Source organism: Heteronotia binoei, chromosome 4, assembly GCF_032191835.1.
Source record: "Heteronotia binoei isolate CCM8104 ecotype False Entrance Well chromosome 4, APGP_CSIRO_Hbin_v1, whole genome shotgun sequence".
NCBI lineage: Eukaryota > Metazoa > Chordata > Lepidosauria > Squamata > Gekkonidae > Heteronotia > Heteronotia binoei.
The window spans coordinates 44817095-44839547 of NC_083226.1; the positions used below are offsets into that span (position 1 = coordinate 44817095).

General features: G+C 40.4%; 1 protein-coding gene across 3 annotated transcripts in view; it reads left to right on the forward strand.

Moving 5' to 3' along the window:
• MOB3B (MOB kinase activator 3B) overlaps positions 1 to 22453 on the forward strand; it is a 157235-nt gene that overhangs the window by 48090 nt on the left and 86692 nt on the right. For 2 of the 3 annotated variants that reach the window (XM_060237184.1, XM_060237183.1), the window contains exon 2: positions 19869 to 20435. In XM_060237184.1, the coding sequence (XP_060093167.1) occupies positions 20018 to 20435 (418 nt within the window). In that variant the 5' untranslated portion in view covers positions 19869 to 20017. The remainder of the gene's footprint in view (positions 1 to 19868; positions 20436 to 22453) is intronic. The other variant, XM_060237185.1, reaches the window with a different exon arrangement.

Sequence of the window (22453 nt, forward strand, 5' to 3'; positions counted from 1 at the left end):
AATAACACATCAATGAAACAACGTATCAATGAAACATCATCAACAACAGCAGAGTTAAATACAGACTTCATAATTATCTTACCCAACTCTTAATCATTACATTAAAATAAATTTGAAGTAATTATGATTACTAAAAGAATATGGGGCTAGTCCTTGCTGTCCAGGTCAGGACCATTCACCTTTACCTAGCCATAACAAGGGAGACATCCTTTGTCTTTATGGCCCTAACTCAGGATATCAGAAGAGACATATCCTGGCTTTTTTTCTTTTTTTTACAGATTGGCAAGTAGTTATCTACCCATTTGTCTCCATGAACAGAGAATATATGGGTGTGTTTTCTCTGAGGCCAGAAGAAGGAGTAGGAGGAATAGGAGATTGGATTTATACCCCACCCTTCACTCGGAGTCTCAGAGTGGTTTATAGTTTTCTTTCCCTTCCCCTCCCCACAACAGACACCCTGTGTGGTAGCTGGGGCTGAGAGAGCTCTCCAAGAACTGCTCTTGATCAGAACAGAGAGAGTTATGACTGACCCAATGTCATTCCAGCAGTTGCATGTGGAGGAGTGGGGAATCAAACCAGGTTCTCCCAGTATGAGTTTGCACACTTAACCACTACACATTCCAGAAATGTCAGTCAAGTCCTCCCCACCCCCACATTGTTAAATGCTTACTTGCATCCATTCTAGTTGGATAGTATGCTGTAGCAATTATTTGCAACTAGATTGGCTTGTCCACACTAATAGCAAATGATAAATAATGTAATAGCTTAATATCTGATAATGTGTGGATGCAGCTTTGGTCAGTCTGCTCTTCTATTTCTGAGTTGTTATCAGCTGTAGCTTATATATCTCAAGAGTGAGAAACTTAACTGTAACATGCATTGTAAGCAGTTACACCTTTCAAAGTCCATTGAAGTTAACGGGCTTAGGACAGCACTGTTAATATAAGTGTGGAGTCATCAAAGAGTGGCCAGTTGTATGTCTGAAAAAATGCACATTGTACAAATAGCTATTTTTAAATAGAATTCATTGCAAACACAGGGTGGTAATCTCTGTTTCATAAATTGCTAATATAGCACATATGAAAAGCAGATGTGTATGTATTTACCTCTGCTGATCTGTGCTACTTTATTTACTCACCCACCCCAAATCGGTTAGACCCTGCTAGAGAATTTGACATTTCACATATCAGTTTGGAACAGGTCCAATCTAATTATTGAATTTTATGAGAGAGATTCACCAACTGCTGCTATGTTGGGATTAGAGTATTTAATTTGGTAGTAAAAGGGACTGATGGTTGAAATTTGTCATGGTTTAGTACAGGGGTGGCCAAATTTACTTAATGTGAGAGCAAGAGCCACAAGACATGAACATCATATGTCTGAGAGCTGGAAGGAAGGAAGGAAGGAAGATAGATGGGGAGAGGTGGAAAGAAAGCAACTTTAACTTTAAATGCATTTTCCAAGCCGCCAATGGAGTGGTGGTGGCTTCAAGAGCCATATAATATGTGTTAAACAGCCACATGTGATTCCCGAGCCACAGTTTGGCTACCCCTGGTTTAGTAATTTCCTTGCTATCTACCAATTCAGCATTCTGAGTATTTGATTACAATATTTTATATTGTTGCAATCATGTTTTTGGCCATAATTAAGAATGCTTGCTATGCAAAATACTGGTTTTAATTATTGGAGATAAGTTTCTGCTGAGAAATGCTGTTGAGGAAGGGGTGTGTAGGCAGTGCAGGCAATTGAACATGGGCATTAGGAGTGGTTGCAAGCTGGAGAAGAACACACAAACAGATAGGTGCATGCAGGTGTGAGGGTGGAAAGGGAGGACCCTGGGAATGTATGAAAAGTTGCAGGCCACCGGGACTTCTGGGTTTTGGTCATGGCGGATTGAGCTGCTCTTCAGTTGAGGAGCAGATCAGAACCTCTGTTCTGGGCAAAGAAGGTGATTACAACACCTGCTGCCTACTTCTTCCAGGAAGGGAGAAGGCCAAGATATGCATATTAAGTTCTGAGGAGATTTACTTTGGCTGACGAGGGACTCCAGTGGGGTTCCTTTTTGGCTTTGAAGAGTCCCCCAAGAAGGACTGCATTCAACCTTCTACAGAAGATCTTTGTGGTCATTAAGTTGGCTTAAATCTACCAAGATACAAAGCTTCTTTGGACTGATTAACATCTAATATCTAAAAGAGCAGTGCGCAGAAGGATATCGGAATTGAAGGTAAAAGATATATATCTATCACTCTGGGACTAATATAAGACTAAATTAAAATAAAAACAAAGGTCTGGATCCAAATATACCATCTTAAATTAAGGAAGATAAAAGAGGGGTTAAAATTGGGACTGGTGTTATTGGAGAAATAAGATTAAAAGAAGAAAAACACATATTGTTTGGAATACCTGTGTCGGGAACAGACAATCCCATCCGAGAAGAACTGCTGACTTGGTGAATACAACACAGGAAATGTCATCATTGAAATAACGCAAGACTTTTTAACCACTGAGAACGAGACTTCATGTCAAGGAAGGTAGAGGAAGGAGCCATTAGGAGAAGGGAAAAACAACAAGCTTCCCAGCCCTCTCTAGGACCTAAATCATAGAGAGGTACCAGCGACCATTATAAAAAAGTCAAAATTTCAAAAATTAATTAAAAAAAAAACGGGACATTGAAAAATAGTGGAGCAGGCAGATACTGTCATTAAAAGGTAAAATCTATTGGATTATATGCTTAGAATCAACTTTGGTACAGTTTGGAGAAAAAAGGAAAAAACTTTTAAAAGGAACAGAAAAACCATGGCAGCCATTTTGAATGGAATTTTTTTTTTAAAAAAAAAAAAATCTGGACCTAGGAGCATCAGAGAATGACGATTTTGGGCTTAAATAAAAGGGCATGGTCTAATCTATAGGACTGTGTACTTGAAATTTGAATCTGAGAGGTCAACTTTTGAGCCTATTCAAGCAATAGGCAAACAGTGATGTCAGAGCATAGACCAGCAGCAAAGCAGATCCGAACAAGGGCTGGATCACTTGAAGAAGAAAAAATGGCTAAATGGCAAGATGCAATGGATGCTATGGAAGCAAAACTGGCAAAAATAATTAAAGAAACAAAAATAGAAATAAAAAAGAATTAAAAAAGATATTGAGTCCAGTACAGAAGAAATTAAAAAAGACATTGAAGATCTCAGAAAAGATACTCAAGCAGTGTTAAAGAAAGTGCAAGAGGTGGAGGAAAAGGTGAAAGACCAAGGTACAAGAATGGACAAAGTGGATTCCACTATTCAAAAAATGCAGGAGAAAGCACTGTTACTAGACTAAACTAATGGAGAACCAGATACGGTTAAGAGGAGTGCCTGAATCTATTGAGATTGACTTAAGGACATATATAATTAAAATTATTGCTGAATTTCTAGAAGAAGACCCAGATGAAATTGATCATTTTTATGACTACATTTGCAGGGTAAATTCGAAGTATGCCAGAAGAAATAAGCTACCAAGAGATGTGGTGGTGAGATTTGTGACAAGGGATATGGTGGGAAGGATTCTGAGTAAACAATTTAAGAGCACATTGGAGGTGGATGGCAGTAGAGTAAGAATCATGAAAGAATTGCCAAGGAAAGTTATCAACGACAGGAGACTTTATAAAAAGTTGACAGAAAAGTTGAGAGAAGAAGAAATGAGATACAGATAGGAACTCCCAGAGGGTTTAAATTTTGAATTTAAAGGACGGAGATTTACCATCACAAATACTCAGGAAATGACAAAGTTTTGGGGGGAGCATAAGGACTTCGGGGGAACAGATCAAGAATAAAAACCATTATTGATTACAAATTCATATCTTGGAATATAAATGGACTTAATTCACCACAAAAAAGAAGGGCAACCTTTCATTGGATTGGGAAACAAAAATGGTAACATAATTTGCCTGCAAAAAGTACATATCAAACAAACTGATTATAAATTTTTATGGTACAAACAACTTGGTATGGAATTTTGTTCATTGGCCAAGGAGAAAAAAAGGGGTGTAGTTTTTTACATCAAACAAGAATTAGTCCCAAAATTAATTTTTAAAGATGATGATGGCAGATATCTTGCAGTGGAAGTGACGTTGAACTACAAAAGAACTTTGTTGCTGGGAATATATGCTCCAAATGGAGCAAAAGACTCTTTTTAAAAAGATATTATGCAACTATTAGACCAAGTGGTGCATGAACAAATTATGATAATGGGAGACTTTAACAGAACAGTTAAAAATACTCTGGACAGATCTGGGAAAAAAAATAATGAAGGAAAATTACCAAAGTCATTCTTTGAACTGGTAAAACAAGAGAGTTTAGAAGACATTAGGAGGGAACTAAACCCCAAAGAACGTGATTATACTTACTTTTCGGCAAGGCACAATTCTTTTTCGAGAACTGATATGATATGGACTACAAAAGATCTTGGACTATTAACGAAAAAAATAGAGATACTTCCTAAAATAAGGGCAGACCACAATCCAATAATGTGGTCTGCAAAGTCAGGGAAAAAGACTCCAAGGTGGCGGATAAATGAGGACTTGCTACAGAAACAGGAGATAGTGGTGTCTCTGGAAAAGGAAACTAAATGCTTCTTCCAAATAAATGAAAATGAGGACACTCAATTTCAAATTGTGTGGGATGCTTATAAAGCAGTAATTAGGGGCATTTTAATTACATTGAATAATAAAGACAAAAGAGCCAAAAATAAGCAAATGATGGATATTCAGAAAGAAATTGGAAAAAAGGAGAAGGAGCTTAAAAAACGACCTGGGAAGAAGAAAATTATAAGAGAGATTACAATATTACAAAGCCAACTGAGACATTTGCTGAATAAAGAAGTAGAATGGAATTTAAAAAGACTCCAACAGAAATCTTTTGAAGGAGCGAATAAACCTGGAAAATATCTTGCTTGGCAAATGAATATCTTACCGAGAATTATGTTTCTGTTTCAAACAATTCCAATAGTGAAAGATAACAAACAATTTAATAAATGGCAAAGGAAACTTTCCGAATTTGTATGGGCCAGGAAAAAACCAAGAATTAAAATGAAAATTCTGACAGATGCGAAAGAAAGGGACAGATTTCAACTGCCCAATTTAAAGTTGTATCATGATGCAGTATGGCTGGTGTGGATTAAGGAATGGATGACATGATAAAGTGGGTGATAAATATTAATAAAGAAATACAGATGGAGTCATGGGAACACTTATGGAAGAACTCTATGAAAATATCTACATGTTATAACATTAAAGAAAATTGCTTTAAAATGCTATATAGGTGGTACATGACACCTAAGAAATTGGCAAAAATGAATAATCAGGTGTCGGATAGATGTTGGAAATGTAAAAGACAAAAAGGATCTTTCTACCATATGTGGTGGACTTTTGAAAAGGCGAAAACATTTTGACAAATGATTCAGCAAGAGATTTTGAAAGTTTTGGGATATAATATTAAGAAGGCGCCAGATATTTTTTGGGATTACAAATGGAAACATTTCAAAAACAAGATAGAACGATATTTTGGTATATGCTTTCAGCTGCACAGACTTTATATGCGCAAATGTGGAAACAAAACAAAATACCAGAAATGTGGGAGTGGACTTTGAAAATTATGCATTGGAGTAAAATGGACAAGCTTACAAGAATCTTAAAAGAACAAGATTTAGAGAAGTTTTAAAATGAGTGGGGAAAGTTTCAAAAGTATATTGTAAAACAATGGAACGTTAAAGGACATTTGGCGATCTTTGATAATGGTTAATTTCTAAAGAAACTTTAAATGGATTACAGTTAAAAATGAGATCATTGGATTATATCTTTTTCGTTTCTTAGTAAGTGACTAAAAAGGACTACTATGAAGATGGATTACAATTATAACCCATAGTTTTTTTCTTTTTGAAGTTTTTTTTAATGAAGAAAGATTCTTTAATAGATAGAGTTTATTACCTTTTAACAAACTAAATAAAATAGTAATAGGGAATGGTTTGTTAAGGGGGTTGGCACTGCCGGGGGTCACCAAAAAGGGGGAGGGGTGGAGAAAATGTAATGTATGTGTATCAACTTTTAACAAGTGATAATATGCTATTATAATATATTACATTATAATAAATTGTTTTAACCACAAAAAGTTGTAGACCACCCACTTCACACCCCAATTTTGGCTCAGCATGAGTTTCAGAGAGATTTTTCTGAAAATGAAGTTACTTCAGAAGAAGAGGCAGGTTTGGGGGAGTGCCCTGGAAGTGACATTACAGGAAAAGGTGGAGTTTTGGTTTTGGTGGAGTTTTGGTTCAGTGTGCCCCGTAAGTGACATTACTTGGCCCTTGACACCACAGGAAATGACATAATTCCTGTCTCCTGTCTTCACCCCCAATGTCTCCTGGCTCCACCCCCAAATTTTAGTGGGCCACAAAAGAGAAGTGTAAAAATAACTGGGCTATGGGAAAGAAAAGTTTGGGAAACCCTGCTCTATGGCATTATACCCCACTGAGGTCCCCTTGCCTCTGCAAACTCTGTCCTTCCCTGGTCCCACTCTTAAATCTCAAGGAATTTTATAACTCAGATTTGGCAACCCTATCACTGACCTATTGAAAGGTGCCAGATTTCAACAGTTTTTTCCTTTTAGCCACCTGTCCTTACTACAGAAGAGGCCACAATTTAAAATCATAATTAAGACTCCCAATAAATAAAAAACTAAATTAGTTGAATGCAGCCCTAATTAAATCTGGCTTCAACAGACTACTCAATATTGGCAATGAGGTAGCCAGGCGCATTTTCCTAGGGAGGTTGTTAATTAATCATAAGGATGCTACCAAAAAGGTTGTTGTTTGTATATCACCAAATGAACTTGTTTGCTTGATGGAACAGAGGACAGCATCTTACCAAACTGTCTCTGATTTAAGTAATCTTTAATTGTCTTTTATAGACAATGAACTTTGCTTGACAGAATCTCTGGATTCAGTATTCTTAAAGCTTAAACAACAACAGCAGAGTTGTACTAGTTGGGTCAAGCCAAAAACAGGTAGGCAATGCTTCCTCTAAGGTGTGGAGTCTTGTGAACAAAAATTCGGCTTCGTGAACTACTGGCATTAAAGTTGTGAGCAAGCAATTTGGCTGCTGCATAAATTAGTTTGTTGTGGGGCCATCCTTCCTGAGCTAAGACAAAAATGTTTGAGTTGGAGGCTAAAAAACTGTGAGCTAGCTCACACTAACTCAGCTTAGAGGGAACACTTCAGGTAGGTGAGGAAAATCTGTCAGAAGATAAATGGAATCTGGCTCTACTGTTGAGCAAGGTATGAAACATATAGCAGCTATCCCATGGTAAAATTGATCTGCTTAAAGGCCAAATATAAAATGTTTATTAATACAGTCCAGAAAATAGAAGTTTGGGGGAATCAGTGAGGGGAGCTGTTGGCTGGGAAACTGACCAAACCGCCTGTTTTAAAGGCCAACTTTAGCACTGCGTTTTGCCTTTTTGTGTACAAGAACCACCATGTGCAATAACAAGCAACCCTACTGGGATACAGAATTTGTGACTGCAACATCTGGCAATCCTTGTTATGCTGTCATAAATAAGTTCTCTGCCAGTGTGTAAGGAATCTCAGTGGGGTTGCAAAAAGGTGTGCAGGATCTGAGCAAAAACACAGCTCTGAAGAGTGTGGGTAAGGGGGCTGTCACAGGAGAACGTATGCTTTCAGTATGTTTATAAAAGGGAGGCTCAGAATAGTCCAGACTTAATGGGGTAAGTCTAGTCATATAGACAGTATTGGTTGCCAAAAAGCTGAAAGGGAACAAGGCCTAATACACTTATAATTAGTTCGATATTTTGTAATACAATACAATGGAGAAAGCTTTTTCTCCTTATAATACTAGAAATTTGAGGGCACTTATGAAGTCAATAGTCAATAAATTCAGGGCAGGCAAAATTAATTAAATTCTGGAAGCCATTGTCAATTGATGGCCATTAGCGTGGATGAGTTTAAAAGAGGGTCAGACAGATTCATGGATAGATCCATCAGTGGTTACTAGCTACAATGATGAAAGAGAGACTAAGTATTCAGAGACAATAAACCTCAATACCAATACGAAAAGACAACATCATAGGAAGCTTTTGGCATCTGTGGCTAGTTTGCTGGTCCTCCAGTGCAGATGGTTGACCACAGTGTAAAATAGTATGTTGAGCTAGTGAACTACTGTCTGATCTAACAGGGCTGTTCTTATGTTCCTGTGGTAACCTAAGGAAAGGACTCAATGTGGGTTTCAAAAGACTGCATGTGGAGTTCTGTTCAGAGAATAGAACATCTGTGTTTCCTCCTTTCCTGTTGCAGTCTTCCACGCCTCCCAAATCTCTCTCTTTGGGTATTGGGGAAATGAAGTATTTCCTCAAACAACAACAGAGATTTGTTAAATTATAGTTTATCTTGCACTTCCTTTTGTATTTCAAATTGTTGTCTGTATTACAGTTTTGGTAATATGCAGATTGAACCTGAATTGGTTAAAATGCAGGAAATTAAATCACCTTAAATTACTTAATCTGCTGTCAATCCTAAATGTTACTACAACTACATGTCTTCAGTGTCCCTGGGTTTTTTGTTTTTGTAGAGCTTCACATAGAAATAAGATAGGCTTTTCCTCCCAATAGATTCATAATCCAGACAAAATGCAGCCTTGAACGAGGAGGTGGAGAAGGTGAGGTGAGTAGGAAAAATAAAATTTATAAATATAGAAGTCAGTAGTAAAGTTCTGTTGTGTACTTTGGGGAATAGATTGTGTGCATCTTTCTTGGACTAGTATTTGATAGAAATATACATAGTGAGGATGACAACGATGAACTTTCATACAATCAGACCAAAGTCATATATGAAGTTTTCAGATACACTCAGCAACACATTCCCATTAATGATAGTGTACTTTGAATGTTGTCCAGTAAGGATCAGGAGACCATCTGCTCCATTAATTCAGGGGAAAACTTCTTATTTCCTTGCTTTGTTCTTTAAGGTGAGCCATCTGTTATCTACCTGTTTTTTCCCATGCTGACTGATCTTTATTTAGACATTCAAACTAACTGAAAATATTAATGTGTGAAAGAGAATGAATTTTCAAAAGAATTTTCAGTATTTGACACAAACAACGGTTTGAAGAATACCTCTGGACTTCAAAGGCCCTTGGTCATATTGTTTTGCCCTGTAACTGGCTAGGTAGTTCTAGAAAGTCTACCATTCTCTCAGCTTTCCATTTCCAATACTTAGGTAATAAGTCTTCTTTTAAGTCATCTGAGGTAATAAGCTTCTTTTTAAAGCTTCCTGAGCTAGTGGACTGGATTCAGAATTTTGTTTCCATTAACAGAAGACACAGTGGAATTCCATTAATGGAAGCCTACCACTGCAGACTACTGAGATTTCCAAAATGGTCCCCTGTTCCTGTAGAGCTAGCATTTCAGAGTGATCAGTGGACTGGTCAGACAAGGGAGGCAGAAAAGTTCCATTCTGCTGAGGACGTCCTTTCCTGGAGGATGCTTCCGTCCTTGACCCATTTCAGTCCGGCTTTCGCCCGGGACATGGGACGGAGACTGTGTTGGTTGCTCTAGTGGATGACCTTCAACGGCATCTGGATCGGGGTGGCTCGGCGGTGCTGATGCTGTTAGACCTGTCGGCTGCGTTTGACACGGTCGACCATCGGCTACTGACGTGCCGCCTCGCCGACGCGGGGATTCAGGGGTTGGCCTTACAGTGGCTTTCCTCTTTCCTGGAAGGTCGGGGACAAAGGGTCGCAATTGGGGGGGAGCTATCCTGGAGGTGCACACTCGATTGTGGTGTGCCCTAAGGGGCGGTTCTCTCCCTGATGTTATTCAACATCTACATGAGGCCTCTTGCCCAGATTGCCCGAAGGTACGGGCTAGGGTGTCACCAGTACGCTGATGACACCCAGCTCTATCTACTGATGGACGGCCAGCCGGTCTGCGCCCCGGAAAATCTTGATCGGGCACTACAGGCCGTGGCTGAGTGGCTCAGACTGAGTGGGCTGAGGCTAAATCCTGCGAAGACAGAGGTCCTTTGCTTGGGTCACCGCGGGCCAGGAGGGGGAATCCCCCTACCAGTTTTTGACGGTGCGCCGCTGACAGCGGCGGACAGGGTCAGGAGCTTGGGGGTGCTATTGGAGCCTTCCCTAAAGATGGAGGCTCAGATAGCAGCCACTGCCAAGTCCGCGTTTTTTCATCTTAGGCGGGCAAGGCAGTTGGCCCCCTTCCTGGAGCGCGACGACCTAGCAACAGTGATCCATGCTACGGTCACCTCGAGGTTGGACTACTGCAATGCCCTCTACATGGGGCTGCCCCTGTCCCAAACTCGGAAATTGCAGCTGGTGCAGAATGCCGCGGCCCGGCTGTTATTGGGTCTCCCAAAGTGGGGACACATTCGGCCGGGTCTTCGGACCCTGCACTGGCTTCCAATGATATACCGAGTCCGGTACAAGGTGCTGGTTATTACCTTTAAAGCCCTATATGGCCTGGGACCTGCCTACCTGAAGGACCGTCTCTCCCCACATGTTCCCCAGAGAGTACTGAGGTCGGGAACACAAAATCTCCTCACTATCCCTGGGCCAAAAGAAGCCCGCTTGAAATCCACCAGAGAAAGGGTTTTCTCCGTTATGGCCCCTACATGGTGGAATCAGCTGCCGGAGGAGGTGAGGGCCTTGCGGGACCTTGTCCAGTTCCGCAGGGCCTGTAAGACGACCCTCTTCCGGCTAGCCTACACCTAGCTAAGATGAGAACTCAATGTAGCTTGCCAGACTTCTGTTTTATGTTTTATATGTATTTGGAACGTTTACTGGTTTTTAAGGTTTTAACTGTTTTAAATGTTTAATGGTTTATATATTTAAATATTGTTTAATTTTTATGTTGATCAATTGCTGGAAGCCGCCCTGACCCACTTGTGGGAAGGGCGGGATACAAGTCATAGATAAATAAATAAATAAAAAGAAGTGTCTTCTGTACAACATTTACAGTTCTGTAGAGAAAAACAGTCGGAGGGGAAGGATTTTATTGGAAGTGTATTTGGAACTCTCAAACTGCCCCTTTTCAAAGTTATTTTTCATTAAAAGGGGGATTTGTTGTATTCAGATATAATATGTAGTGCAGACCTCAGATGAATCATATTCCTGTAGAGAACTGTGTCAAAACTCAAAAGATGACATCTCAACATGGATAGGTGACTGCCAAATCTGAATCAATGTGTTATATTTCTGTTGTGGGAAGTGGATATATTTAGACTGTTTTCTCTCTACATAATACTAGGTTACCTCAACAAAATAACAAGTCTACACACAATCTAATTGTAGGGTAGTGATCAAAGTGGGTTTTGGGTGATTTCTCTGTGGAAGGAATGTCTAGCAAAGTGTAATGAGAATTGAGTTGTGAAGTTAGTTTCTCACAGGGACTTCCCCCCCTGCTTTGTCACAGGGCTCTCCTTTAAAGTTATAAGTCATCGGATTCCTTAAAACTTGTCACCCATTCACTGATATGGTTGTTAAGGCTGTAGACTGTCCTCCTGTCCTCATGAGTACTGCTAGACAGCAGAGTTTGTGATGCGCAAAATTACCACAGCTAACGTTTATACCAGTTATGATGCCAGAGTTCCTTGGAGTAACCCAGGGAAGTAGATTAGCATATATTTTAAGATACCACCCTTTGGGGAACCTTCACTGTTCTTAATCTAGGCATGAGCTGTGAAAGCTTATGTGAGATTCCTTTGAACTCTGAGGTGCAACTTCTCTTTGACATGAAGTGTCAAAGGAAACATTGATTGTTGTCTTCAACGTGCCTTAATGAATATTGCGTGCATGTAATAGACCATGGAGTTCATGAGTCCTAGTAGCTGAGGAAGAGAGGCTTTGAATAACAATGCCACATGTGCATTCCAGCATACTGAGTTGGATTTTTGGATCTTTGTAAAAGGAGACAGCAAACAATTTGGCCGCATCCTGAAGAGGTTTAGTGACTGGACTACTGCAAACCATCATAGTCCCTCAACCAAAGTTTTCCTCTTGGTTCCCCCCACTACTGCTCACACTTGATCTAGACATTGTGTTGAAACAAATCACATGACTTGCTTTGATCACAAATGCAGTAATACTTAGCGTTAAATACATGTACCAATTAATTTTTTCTGTTTCTTTCCTCACATTTATATCCTGCCCTTCTCCCAAAGAATCCAGGGCAGTGTATACAGTCTCTGGCTATTTTATCCATTTTGTGGAGTTTGATCCAGTGCTGGTAAAGTTGGTGTGAACAATTACACTCATTGGCTGTCATATCTAACAGCCAAAGGCAAACCATCTTGCATATTTTTTTAAAAAACCCACAGTTTAGTTAACAAAATGTAGGTGCCATACATAAATAGCAAGGATGAGACCTTTAGAGCAGGCCTTATCAGGCCCATGAGCAAGTTTTGGCTATCATCTGCTTCCCTCTCTCTCTCCCTTCCTTCCATGTCACAGCTTGCTTTTATTTTAAGTTTCTTAAAAAAATCTTTAATTGTGTTTGTCTGTGACCTTTATAAAGTTTATATTTCTGCTGCCTGTTATTACATTTTATGACACATTTGGCCCGGCCCCCACAAGGTCTCATTTATGTCAGATCCGTCCCTCATAATGAATGAGATCGACACTCCTGCTTTAGAGGAAAGGGAAGGATTAGTTCAGTTGAAACTTTAAAGTGAATTGTTAGCCAGTTGTGGGAGAACTCATTTGTTTAAACAAATAATTATGCATAGTGGGGGTTTTTAAATGTAACAGTAGAGACTGGATGTTACGCTAATCACAAAAGCAGGAAAAGTAGATTACTGATGGACAAGGGAGGGGACTCAGGTGTACAGAATAATATTCTTGTAAACCACCCCCCCCCCCATGGCCTGATGAGACCTAAATATATTGAAGGAACATACTGACAGATGCTGAGTTGTAGAGGGAATTAATCCTCTTCTTCTCAAGCTCCTGAGAGAATCCTGAAGGGGAAGATAGGAGGATAGACAGGGTCACATCTACTGTCCCCTTTCAGCTGGTTGAAAAATGGAGTAAACTTTAAGACTTATGGAAAAAATACTGCTTTGGAATGAAATGCATTTGTGGAGAAAAAAGAGAGGTTCGTGGAATTCTTTAACTAGCAAATCTACTGTAGCTTTAGTAGCTGGGCCTTGAACAAGGCTAAGACTCAAATCCAGCATCAGTGTCTTAATTTATCCCTTTGCAAATCGGCATAAGCAGTTCACTGAATGATGCAGTTTGTTGAATCACAACTGCTGTGTTTTATTGCCAGTGGAAGGGGATGCCAGGTCCCACAGGCTTTGCTTGAATAATGGAATATATTGTTTCTTAGCTCCTGCCACTTGGCATAATTGTTGCTTCTGCTTGCAGATGCATTGTAGCTATGAACTTTTTCTGATCTCAAATGAGTTTGGAGAAACAACGAATATGATGTCAGTAAAGCAAAGTGAAACAAAGTTCGAGTTGCACTTTTAAGACCAACAAAGATTTACGCAAGGTATAGGCTTTCATGTGCACAGACACTACTTCAGATACGTGGAAAGGGAAGTTAGTAGTCCCTTAGGGTTGCCAAGTCCCCTGCGGGCTCTGGCAGGGGACTTGCTTTGTACACGCAAAGCACGCACAGTGTGATGACATCACCCAGACATGTTGTCATTGTACTGGTGATGTCGCTCGCCGGCCGCTCTAGGCGTTTCTGGGCAAACTCTATGGTTTTCCTGGACACTCTAGCAATTTGGGAGGTTAAACTCTATGGTACCTATTGTACCCTTGCAGCTGAGGAAGACCTGCTCCCCCTATCCTGTCTTCAGCAGAGCATCAGCTGCACTGAGGATGGTGCAGTCTCCCAGGATGGTGCTTTCTCTCAGGATCAGGGAGGAATGAATGAAGAAGGGAGAAAGCAGTTTGTTGCCTCCTGCCAGTAGGGTTCCCAGGTCTGTGTTGGAAAATACCTGGAGATCTTGGGAGAGGATCCAGGAGAGGAGAGGGTTTGAGGAGGGGAGGGGCCTCAACACGGTACAATACTATAGAATAGAGTCCACCCTTCGAAGCAGTTTTTTTCTCCAGGGGAGCTGATCTCTACCAGCTGGAGATCAGTTGTAAAAGCAGGAGATCTCCAGGTCTCACCTGGAGGCTGGCAACCTTACCTGCCAGCCTACTCCATCCTCACTGAAGAAGATGATGATGTTATTGGATTTATATTGTGCCCTACACTCTGAATCTCAGCAACTCAGAGCAGCTCACAATCTCCTTTATCTTTTCTGCCCTTTATCTTCCTGTGAGGTAGGTGGGGCTGAGAGAGCTCTCACAGAAGCTGCCCTTTCAAGGACAACTCTGCGAGAGCTATGACTGACCCAAGGCCATTCCAGCAGCTGTGTGTGGGGGAGTGGGAAATCAAACCCGGTTCTCCCAGATAAGAGTCAGTACACTTATCCACTACACTAAACTGGCTCTCAGTTGTTGCTTTGCTGAAGACAGAGTGTGTGTGGGGAGCAGTCTGCTGCTTCCCACCTACCTGCTCTGCTCTCCTTGTACCTGCACAGGACAGAGAAGGTTGGTAGAAGGTGGTAAGCTGCTTTCTCCTTGCCTTGTTCTGCCTGTTCTGACATTCAAGGTTGGCAATGACAGGATTGAGCCCTACCCCCCACCCCTGGTTTGGACCCTGACAGTTACTTTACCCTGCTGGCTGATGACACTGGCCATGGGGGCAGGACCAGTAGCTCTTGATGGGAGTCATGAAACAATGGCACTGTATTCCTTGTCTGAAAGCTAGTGTAACTGTTTCACCCTAAGTATGTGGGAGTTTGTGAGGTCTCAACTGCATCAGGTAGCACACACAAAATAAATCTAATGCCCAGAGGCATTCTCCCCTTTTTATTGTGTTGATACATTTAGGGATGAATAGCTGAATTGGCATGAGTCTGTTCTCAGTTGGGTAGCCATGTTGGGCTGAAACAACAGTACAAAGTTTGAGTTCAGTGGCACCTTTAAGACCAACAAAGTTTGATTCTGGGTGTAAGCCTTCTGATGAGGTGTGCATGCACACAAAAGCTTATCCCCAGAATCCAACTTTATACCAAGAATTCAACCCTGGACTCAAACGTTGTTCTCAGACTGAATTTTTTCTGTTGATAGTGAATGAGTTTGAATCAAAGCATAAAACTGTTGTGTTTTTTAGATCAAGCAAATTAAAATATAGTATTTCTGGATATTGACTTCCTGTAAAATTAATTTTCTAAATACCACTTTTTGTTCTGTGAATGAAAGGAGGAGAAACATAATTTGGTGGCAGCATCCTCAGTTTACTCAAAGGAATGGGATGAAATCATTGTGGCAATCTGAGAAGAAAGAGTTCCCTTTGTACAACTTTTTCTGTTGACAAACTGGGAGCAGATCACAGCAGAAAGGATTGGGAATGATCTCATATGGTGTTGGTTCACCACAGAATCCCATGAAAGTCAGATGATAGATAAAAAAATTCCTTTCTGTGCTCAGAGACGGATAAAACTCCCCGCCCTTCTGATTGAAGGATTCTTATCTACCATTTTCACTGTACTTGGTCACACTGACAAAGGAGATCAAGATCTATCTTGATCTTGTAGCTTTTTAACTTTTTCTAGTGTTCCTTTGAAGCTAATGAGGGATTCTTGAGAAGATCAGTCATAGCAGACAAGAATCCCTGAAATATGACTTTCTAACTGCTGTCAGGCAGTGTCTAAAAGGCAGCAGGGAGATTGCTGGAATTTCATGGTATCTGATAATTGTACATAAGTTTAGAGCACTTCTCAGATGATTCAGCAACATGCAGGAGATCCACTGCTAAGGTACTCTGGCCACAAATGCATGTGAAAGAGTTTCATGATGGAAGAAAATTTGAAAACTATTGCTTTCAGTCTGAAGGAGAGGAACTTAAAACATTCTGATGGAATACCTTGCTGAGTACAAATAATAATCAAACTTGCATAGGGGAACTTGTAACTTGTGTGGGGGGGAGGAGAAATAGACTTGGTTGACAGCAATCAGTTTTACCTAATTTTCAGAGTAACTGAAGAATTATTTTGTTTAGTTTACTCTCCTAACATCAGAAGTCAATGTGTGTGTAAAGTGGTTTAAGTTACATCCAACTTATGGTGACCCCATAGGGTTTTCCAGGCAAGAGACAAAGAGAGCTGGTTTGCCATTGCCTTCTTCTGCATAGCGACCCTGGACTTCCTTGGTGTCTCCCATCTAAGTACTAACCAGGACTGGCCCTGCTTAGCTTTCAAGATCAGACAAAACTGGGTAAGCCATAGAACTCAACATGAAAATATTCTTCCACTGTAGTGCTGTAAAAGACTCTACTGTATATGGAAATAACTGCTGTCCATTCTGGATGGATGCAAGCTATGCATGAATAGTGGGAAAGCCTGTTAGCAGCTTGTTTATGACTTTGGTGCAGTTTGTGTCTTGTTGGGAGGCTCGTCTTCCACTTTGCAAGCCAAGAATCCACCCCCCCACACCCCATCCCAGCTCTGGAACATGCACTTTATGCCTGGAAGAACAGCTGGCTCCAAGAATTTCCCATTTCATCTGTCCTAGCACATCGCTCCTTTAAGCAATGGAGTTAAAATATTATCTTTTAAAGTAATGAACACAGAAATGTTAATAGATATGTAGATTTACCAGAAGGGGTCAAGTGCATGCCATATGCTGCATTTGCTATGAAAATATATGGCTTGAGACCAATACTCCCCCTAAGCTGAGGAGTCTTGTGAGCAAAAATTCTACTTTGTGAGCTACTGTCACTAAAGATGTGAGCTACTGCATAAATTAGTTTGCTCTGGGGCCATTTTTCCTGAGCTAAGACAAAAATGTGTGAAATGGAGGCTAAAAAACTAGCTAGCTTAAACTAACTCAGGTTAGAGGGAATACTGTTTAGGACTACCTAAACTGTCCCTGGAATAGTGTATTTTACTTATCCTACAAGGCGTTTATTAGATTTATATTAGCTGCTATCAGACTATTAACAGTGGAAGTCCTGCTCCCTCATTGCTGTTCAATAATGTATACTATTGTGCTCCAGTTGAGTAAAGGTTTATTTAGGTGCACACAGATTCTTTGCTTAGCATCATTACCAAATGGTGATTCCTGCTTTGTAGCATTGTGATGGCTTTTTATACTACCCTGTTTATGAAGTGTTTATGTTTTACCTCCCCCCCCCCTATAAAACAGCCCCCCCCAAAAAAAAACCCCCAATTTTTTTTAAGATCAACAAGGAGTTACTTTCTCTTGTCAATAATCTACGTGTCATAGCTGAATTACCTGAATCCTGTTTGGATCAGAAATCACTTTGCCTTGTGTCAACTAGTTCTGTTTTTGCAAGAATGCTTCCCTGTTCCACTATCTAACATGGAAAGGAAAATATTAAATTTGGTTTAAGCTAGTGGGCTAGAAATGTCAGTACTGCAAGATTGTAGTGTCACACTGACCCCCAGTCATACTGAGTTTACTCATTGTATGTGCTGATAAACAAAGAAAACATGATTGCTGGTTTATCTATCCTGTATACTTTTATAGTTGTTACTCAGCTGTTTATTGGCAAGATAGCACAGCTGGCTCTCAGTCTGTGTATTAGGTTTTTTTCCTTGAAAGAACAGTTCACTGTCCTAGAGCATCATCTCCCCCCCCCCCTTCCTTTTGCCCCATTCTGCCTCTTTTGATAGGTCTCTGGGAACAAGTGATAAACTTTAGAATTTTGCTGTTTTTCTTTGCCCAAGAAAGCTATAAAAATGTGAATGAAAACCTTTTAAAAATTGGACAGCAGGATCTTTTGAAAGGAGCATTTGTTGGGCCTTGAAATAGAAGGTTATTTGAAAAGGGCAGATTTATGACTATTTAGTTAATGCAGTCTCAAGCTGATCATGTGTTGGTTGATTTTCATATACTATCCCAGGAAATTCAACTGGAGCTTCTATTGATTCAGCTACTTTCTGAAACTGCTGGGACATTTGGATATTTTGAGAGGTGGTGGTGAGTGCCACCCCAAAATAGCTTCCACAAGAAGTAGAACTGAGCCCAATACTTCCTTGCTTTGCAAAAGAATAAAAAAGGGGAATAAAAACAAATGAAGAATAGCACTGGTATGGTGAGGGAGGGAGAAAGAGATTGGAGAATAAAAAGAAACAAAGGAAACTCGGGGCGGGGGGGGGATTAAGAGAAGGGGGAATAAAAGAGGAGGAAGGAGGGCCTGAAGGGGAAAGGGAGCCGCAAACCCAATTTAGCAGTCTTCCTCATCCTCCAGTGATTGTGGCTGCTATCGCAATCCTGGAAAGTCCTTTCAGATAAATAAGGGCAGCCAGTAGTAAACCATTCCTTACAATGGCCCCACCCACGTTCTGAAAAGCTCAGTGAACATCAGAGGAAGTGCCTGTAGATGCTATGGTACCTCAGCGGGGAAGCCTGAACTAGGTTTTCTTGGATTGTATTCCCTACATATATAATACATAATTTGACTTCAGGGAAAGAGCAGAATGGCTTAGAACCACTGTCACTTGTTCTTAGAAGTGTTCTTTCTCTCTTTCTTTCTCTCTTTCATTCTTTCTCTCTCTTTCTTTCTCTCTGTCTCCCTCTGTATCTCTCTCTCTCTGTCACTCTCTTTGTCTCTCTCTCTGTATATCTCTCCTTCTCTGTGAATCTCTTTCTTTCTTTCTTTCTTTCTTTCTTTCTTTCTTTCTTTCTTTCTCTCTCTGTATCTCTCTCTCTGTATCTTTCTTTCTTTCTTTCTTTCTTTCTTTCTTTCTTTCTTTCTTTCTTTCTTTCTTTCTTTCTTTCTTTCTTTCTTTCTTTCTTTCTTTCTTTCTTTCTTTCTTTCTTTCTTTCTTTCTCTCTCTCTCTCTCTCTCTCTCTTTCTCTCTCTCTCTCTCTCTCTCTGTCTCTCTTTCTCTCTCTCTGTCTATCTCTTTGTCCCTCATATGTGCCATGCTAGAAAGGGAACATCTGATTCCATATGAACCTTTGCATGCTTTGAGTTCATCTGGTGGAATTCTCCTGAGCAACTCTGCATTCCAAGACTAGACTGAGGGCTACAAGGAGCAAGACCTTCTGTGCAAGTACAGTTAATAACACCCTTGCTGTGGAGTTCCTTTCTAAGGAAACTCCTTAGGCGAGGTGCCATTTCATCTTCAAGGACTAAGGCAAGTTGATGGTGAAAAGGTAAACCAGTGTTCAGGCCATGAGACTGAATGCTTATCTAACCAAAACCAAATTCCCTCCTCCCCAAGAAAGCTAGCATGACAAGGAAAAGGGTTGGACAGAAACCTTCTACCTGATCTAGTTTTCTGTATTAAGTGGTGTGGGGGGAAGTAGGAGGGATCATTCACTTATATAAACTCCCATGTACGGTATGAAGTGATGTAGCTCAAACCAGGGATATCACCACAGTGAGCATTTTGCTTAAGTCTTTTGATGAGATTCTGTTGAGTCCTGTGATGCTCAATATTATTGTCTCATTTTTTTCTGATGTTTCATTGTTTTCTGTGAATGGATGTTTTGTATTCCTTGTATTTTTATTTGTGATCCCCCATACAAGTATTTGAACTGTGAAAATGTAACTGTAAAGAGTCACAGTATGCAGCCAAGAAAAATGGGACCGCAATCGACGGAAAAGAATCCATAGCTAGCTAGAGGTATTCTTTGGGCCAGAGGTAGCACCTGCACCACCTGTGGAAGAACAGCTCTGTAGCTTCTTGTAGATTGCAAATAAAAATAAAACAGTCTTTGAGAGATTGGTGGGTATTATATTCAGCATTAATGTTTTTTTTCCTCTCTGACCCTTCAGGAACATGAAATCTCCTGATAAAGCATTCAACAGAAAGAGCTAGTGGATGAAGTGTATCTGCAACAGAAATCTCCTTTGTCCTTGGATCTACTGTGCTGTCATTCTAGTGCCTCTTCTTTTTACTGCCTGAAACCTGACAATTGTGAGACATGTCCATTGCACTCAAGCAAGTTTTTAATAAGGACAAGACTTTTCGCCCCAAGCGGAAATTTGAACCCGGGACTCAGCGGTTTGAGCTCCACAAACGAGCACAAGCCTCACTGAACTCTGGGGTGGACCTGAAAGCAGCTGTGCAGCTGCCCAGTGGAGAAGATCTAAATGACTGGGTAGCTGTTCATGTGGTTGACTTTTTCAACAGAATCAACCTCATCTATGGAACTATCTGTGAATTCTGCACAGAGAGGACCTGCCCTGTGATGTCGGGTGGCCCAAAATATGAATACCGGTGGCAGGATGACTTGAAGTATAAGAAACCTACAGCGCTACCAGCACCCCAGTATATGAATCTTTTGATGGACTGGATTGAGGTTCAAATCAACAATGAGGACATATTCCCTACTAGTGTAGGTAAGTTTACACTTGTGTCTAAAAATGCCTCCAAGAGAGTCATCTTAGAACTTTCTGGACATGAGTTTCTAAACTAGAATTTTAAAATTTGAAATTCCTATATTTTTTAATTCAGTTTATACTATACATTTTTAGCCATCATGGAGTTGTGTTAAAAGGTACTGTTAAACCATAGGCTGTCTGCATACTTTAGCACACCAGCTGTATTGCCGAAATAAAAGAGTACCTATGGCTATACTGTTATTTCTGTGATAATCTGTGAAGTTGTTGTTCTGTAACATCACACAGCCATTCTGTTTACATACTTCAAGGATTGGGAGTTTTATTCTGTTCACATAGGGTAGCTAAACTCTAAAAATGTTAATTGAATGGAGTCTCAAGAAGCCACATATGTTTGTAGATCTCATGAGACGCTAAAGAACAGAAGAGGTTCAGCAGCTCATCTAGTTTGTGAAATGTTTATGGCTTTTTGGTTCATCATCTACATTTGTTGTGTGTGAGTGGCAGCTGCAAAAAGATATGGAAGAAGTGGTATACTGACAAATTTGTGAGATTAATATCTGGGAACTTCGTATGTCAGTGATGGATCTTTAATTTTTATGTGTAGATGGGAAATATTTCAAATTCCATGTATTTGTGGCTCGTCCATTTTTTTCTGCTTTCTCTGCTTTTCAGGGACTTCTTTGCTTAAACTGATACTGGGTTTGATTTTAACATTTGATCTTTGGTTTGGTTTTTTAACATTTGAAATTTATGTTGGACTTGTTATGAACTAGCCTTATGAACATACCATTTTCATTGAACCAACAAATCTATATCTGAGTTTCCCTTTTGTTTCTGAACCTCCTGGGTGGGACAGAGACTATTAGAAAAGTGATGGGGGAAGGGAATCATGTTTTTTGGGGACAACCTGAATCTTTTTGTATGGGAGGAATTCCTCCAAATGTCCTGACTTTCAGGAGCTGTAAGGACCAGTATTGCTACGGTCTAGCTACTTAGTCAGAATTAGCCATTGTACCAGTCCTCTTCTCTCATCCCAGTGCCTAGCAACCAAGGCACTCAGTCTCAAGGAAAAAGACCAAGACAGCCTTGGGATGAAAAATCTTCACACAAAAGAGAGCAGTAACCCAGACAGCAACTCAATATGCATTCCCACCGTTTGGCAGGCATGTTGCTAATTGTGTATAATATCCTGATCATCAAACATAAGTAGACCCATTCTTTTGCAAGAGGTGTCCAGAAGAACCATTTGAGTACTGAAAGACAGCATATTGTAAATTATTTGTATTGCTAGTAAGTAGTTGGCCAGTTCATTTTGTTATTAAATCCCTCTGGCATCTTCCTGAGAAAGATGTAGTGGTAATTTACCTGCTGTGGGAGATTGATTCCCTGCTGCCTCTTCCAGATTGTTTAAGTGATTCAGAGTGCACTTCCTAATGTTCTCCCTGTTCCAGAACAAAAATGAAACTAAAGAACAAAGGGATCAATACTTGACCCTCTGCCAGCTTCTCCTCAAGAGTTTACTCTCTATGTATAGACTGCATGGATAATTAGAAAAGGGACTTAATGCATGTGACTGTGATGGGATATATATTCAAAGACAATTGCAGGATGGAACACCTTGGCGAAGAAGCAGCCTGCCTGCTCCAATTAAGGAAAAGTCGAGGATTCGTACCTGTGTACAACTAGGATTGAGTCTCCAGCCTAGGAACTTCCTAAAGAGTTGGAGACAGTACTGGGGGAGGGTGAAGTTTTGGAGGGAGGGGAGCTTGCTGGGGGTGGCTGATGCTATAGAGTCTTCTCTTCAGAGATGCACATATAAACTTGAGACAATGCCATTCTAAGCAGACTCCTAAAAGTTCCACAGATTTAGAAGGGTGTAAATCTGCTTAGATGTCATGATTTTCTTTAAGTATGAGGAATATGAGTAAGAGCAGGACTTAGGCTGCTGTATGCTATGGTAACTTAGCACAAATATGTTCGGATTTTTTGCTTTCTGAGAAGTATGAAACAACAGA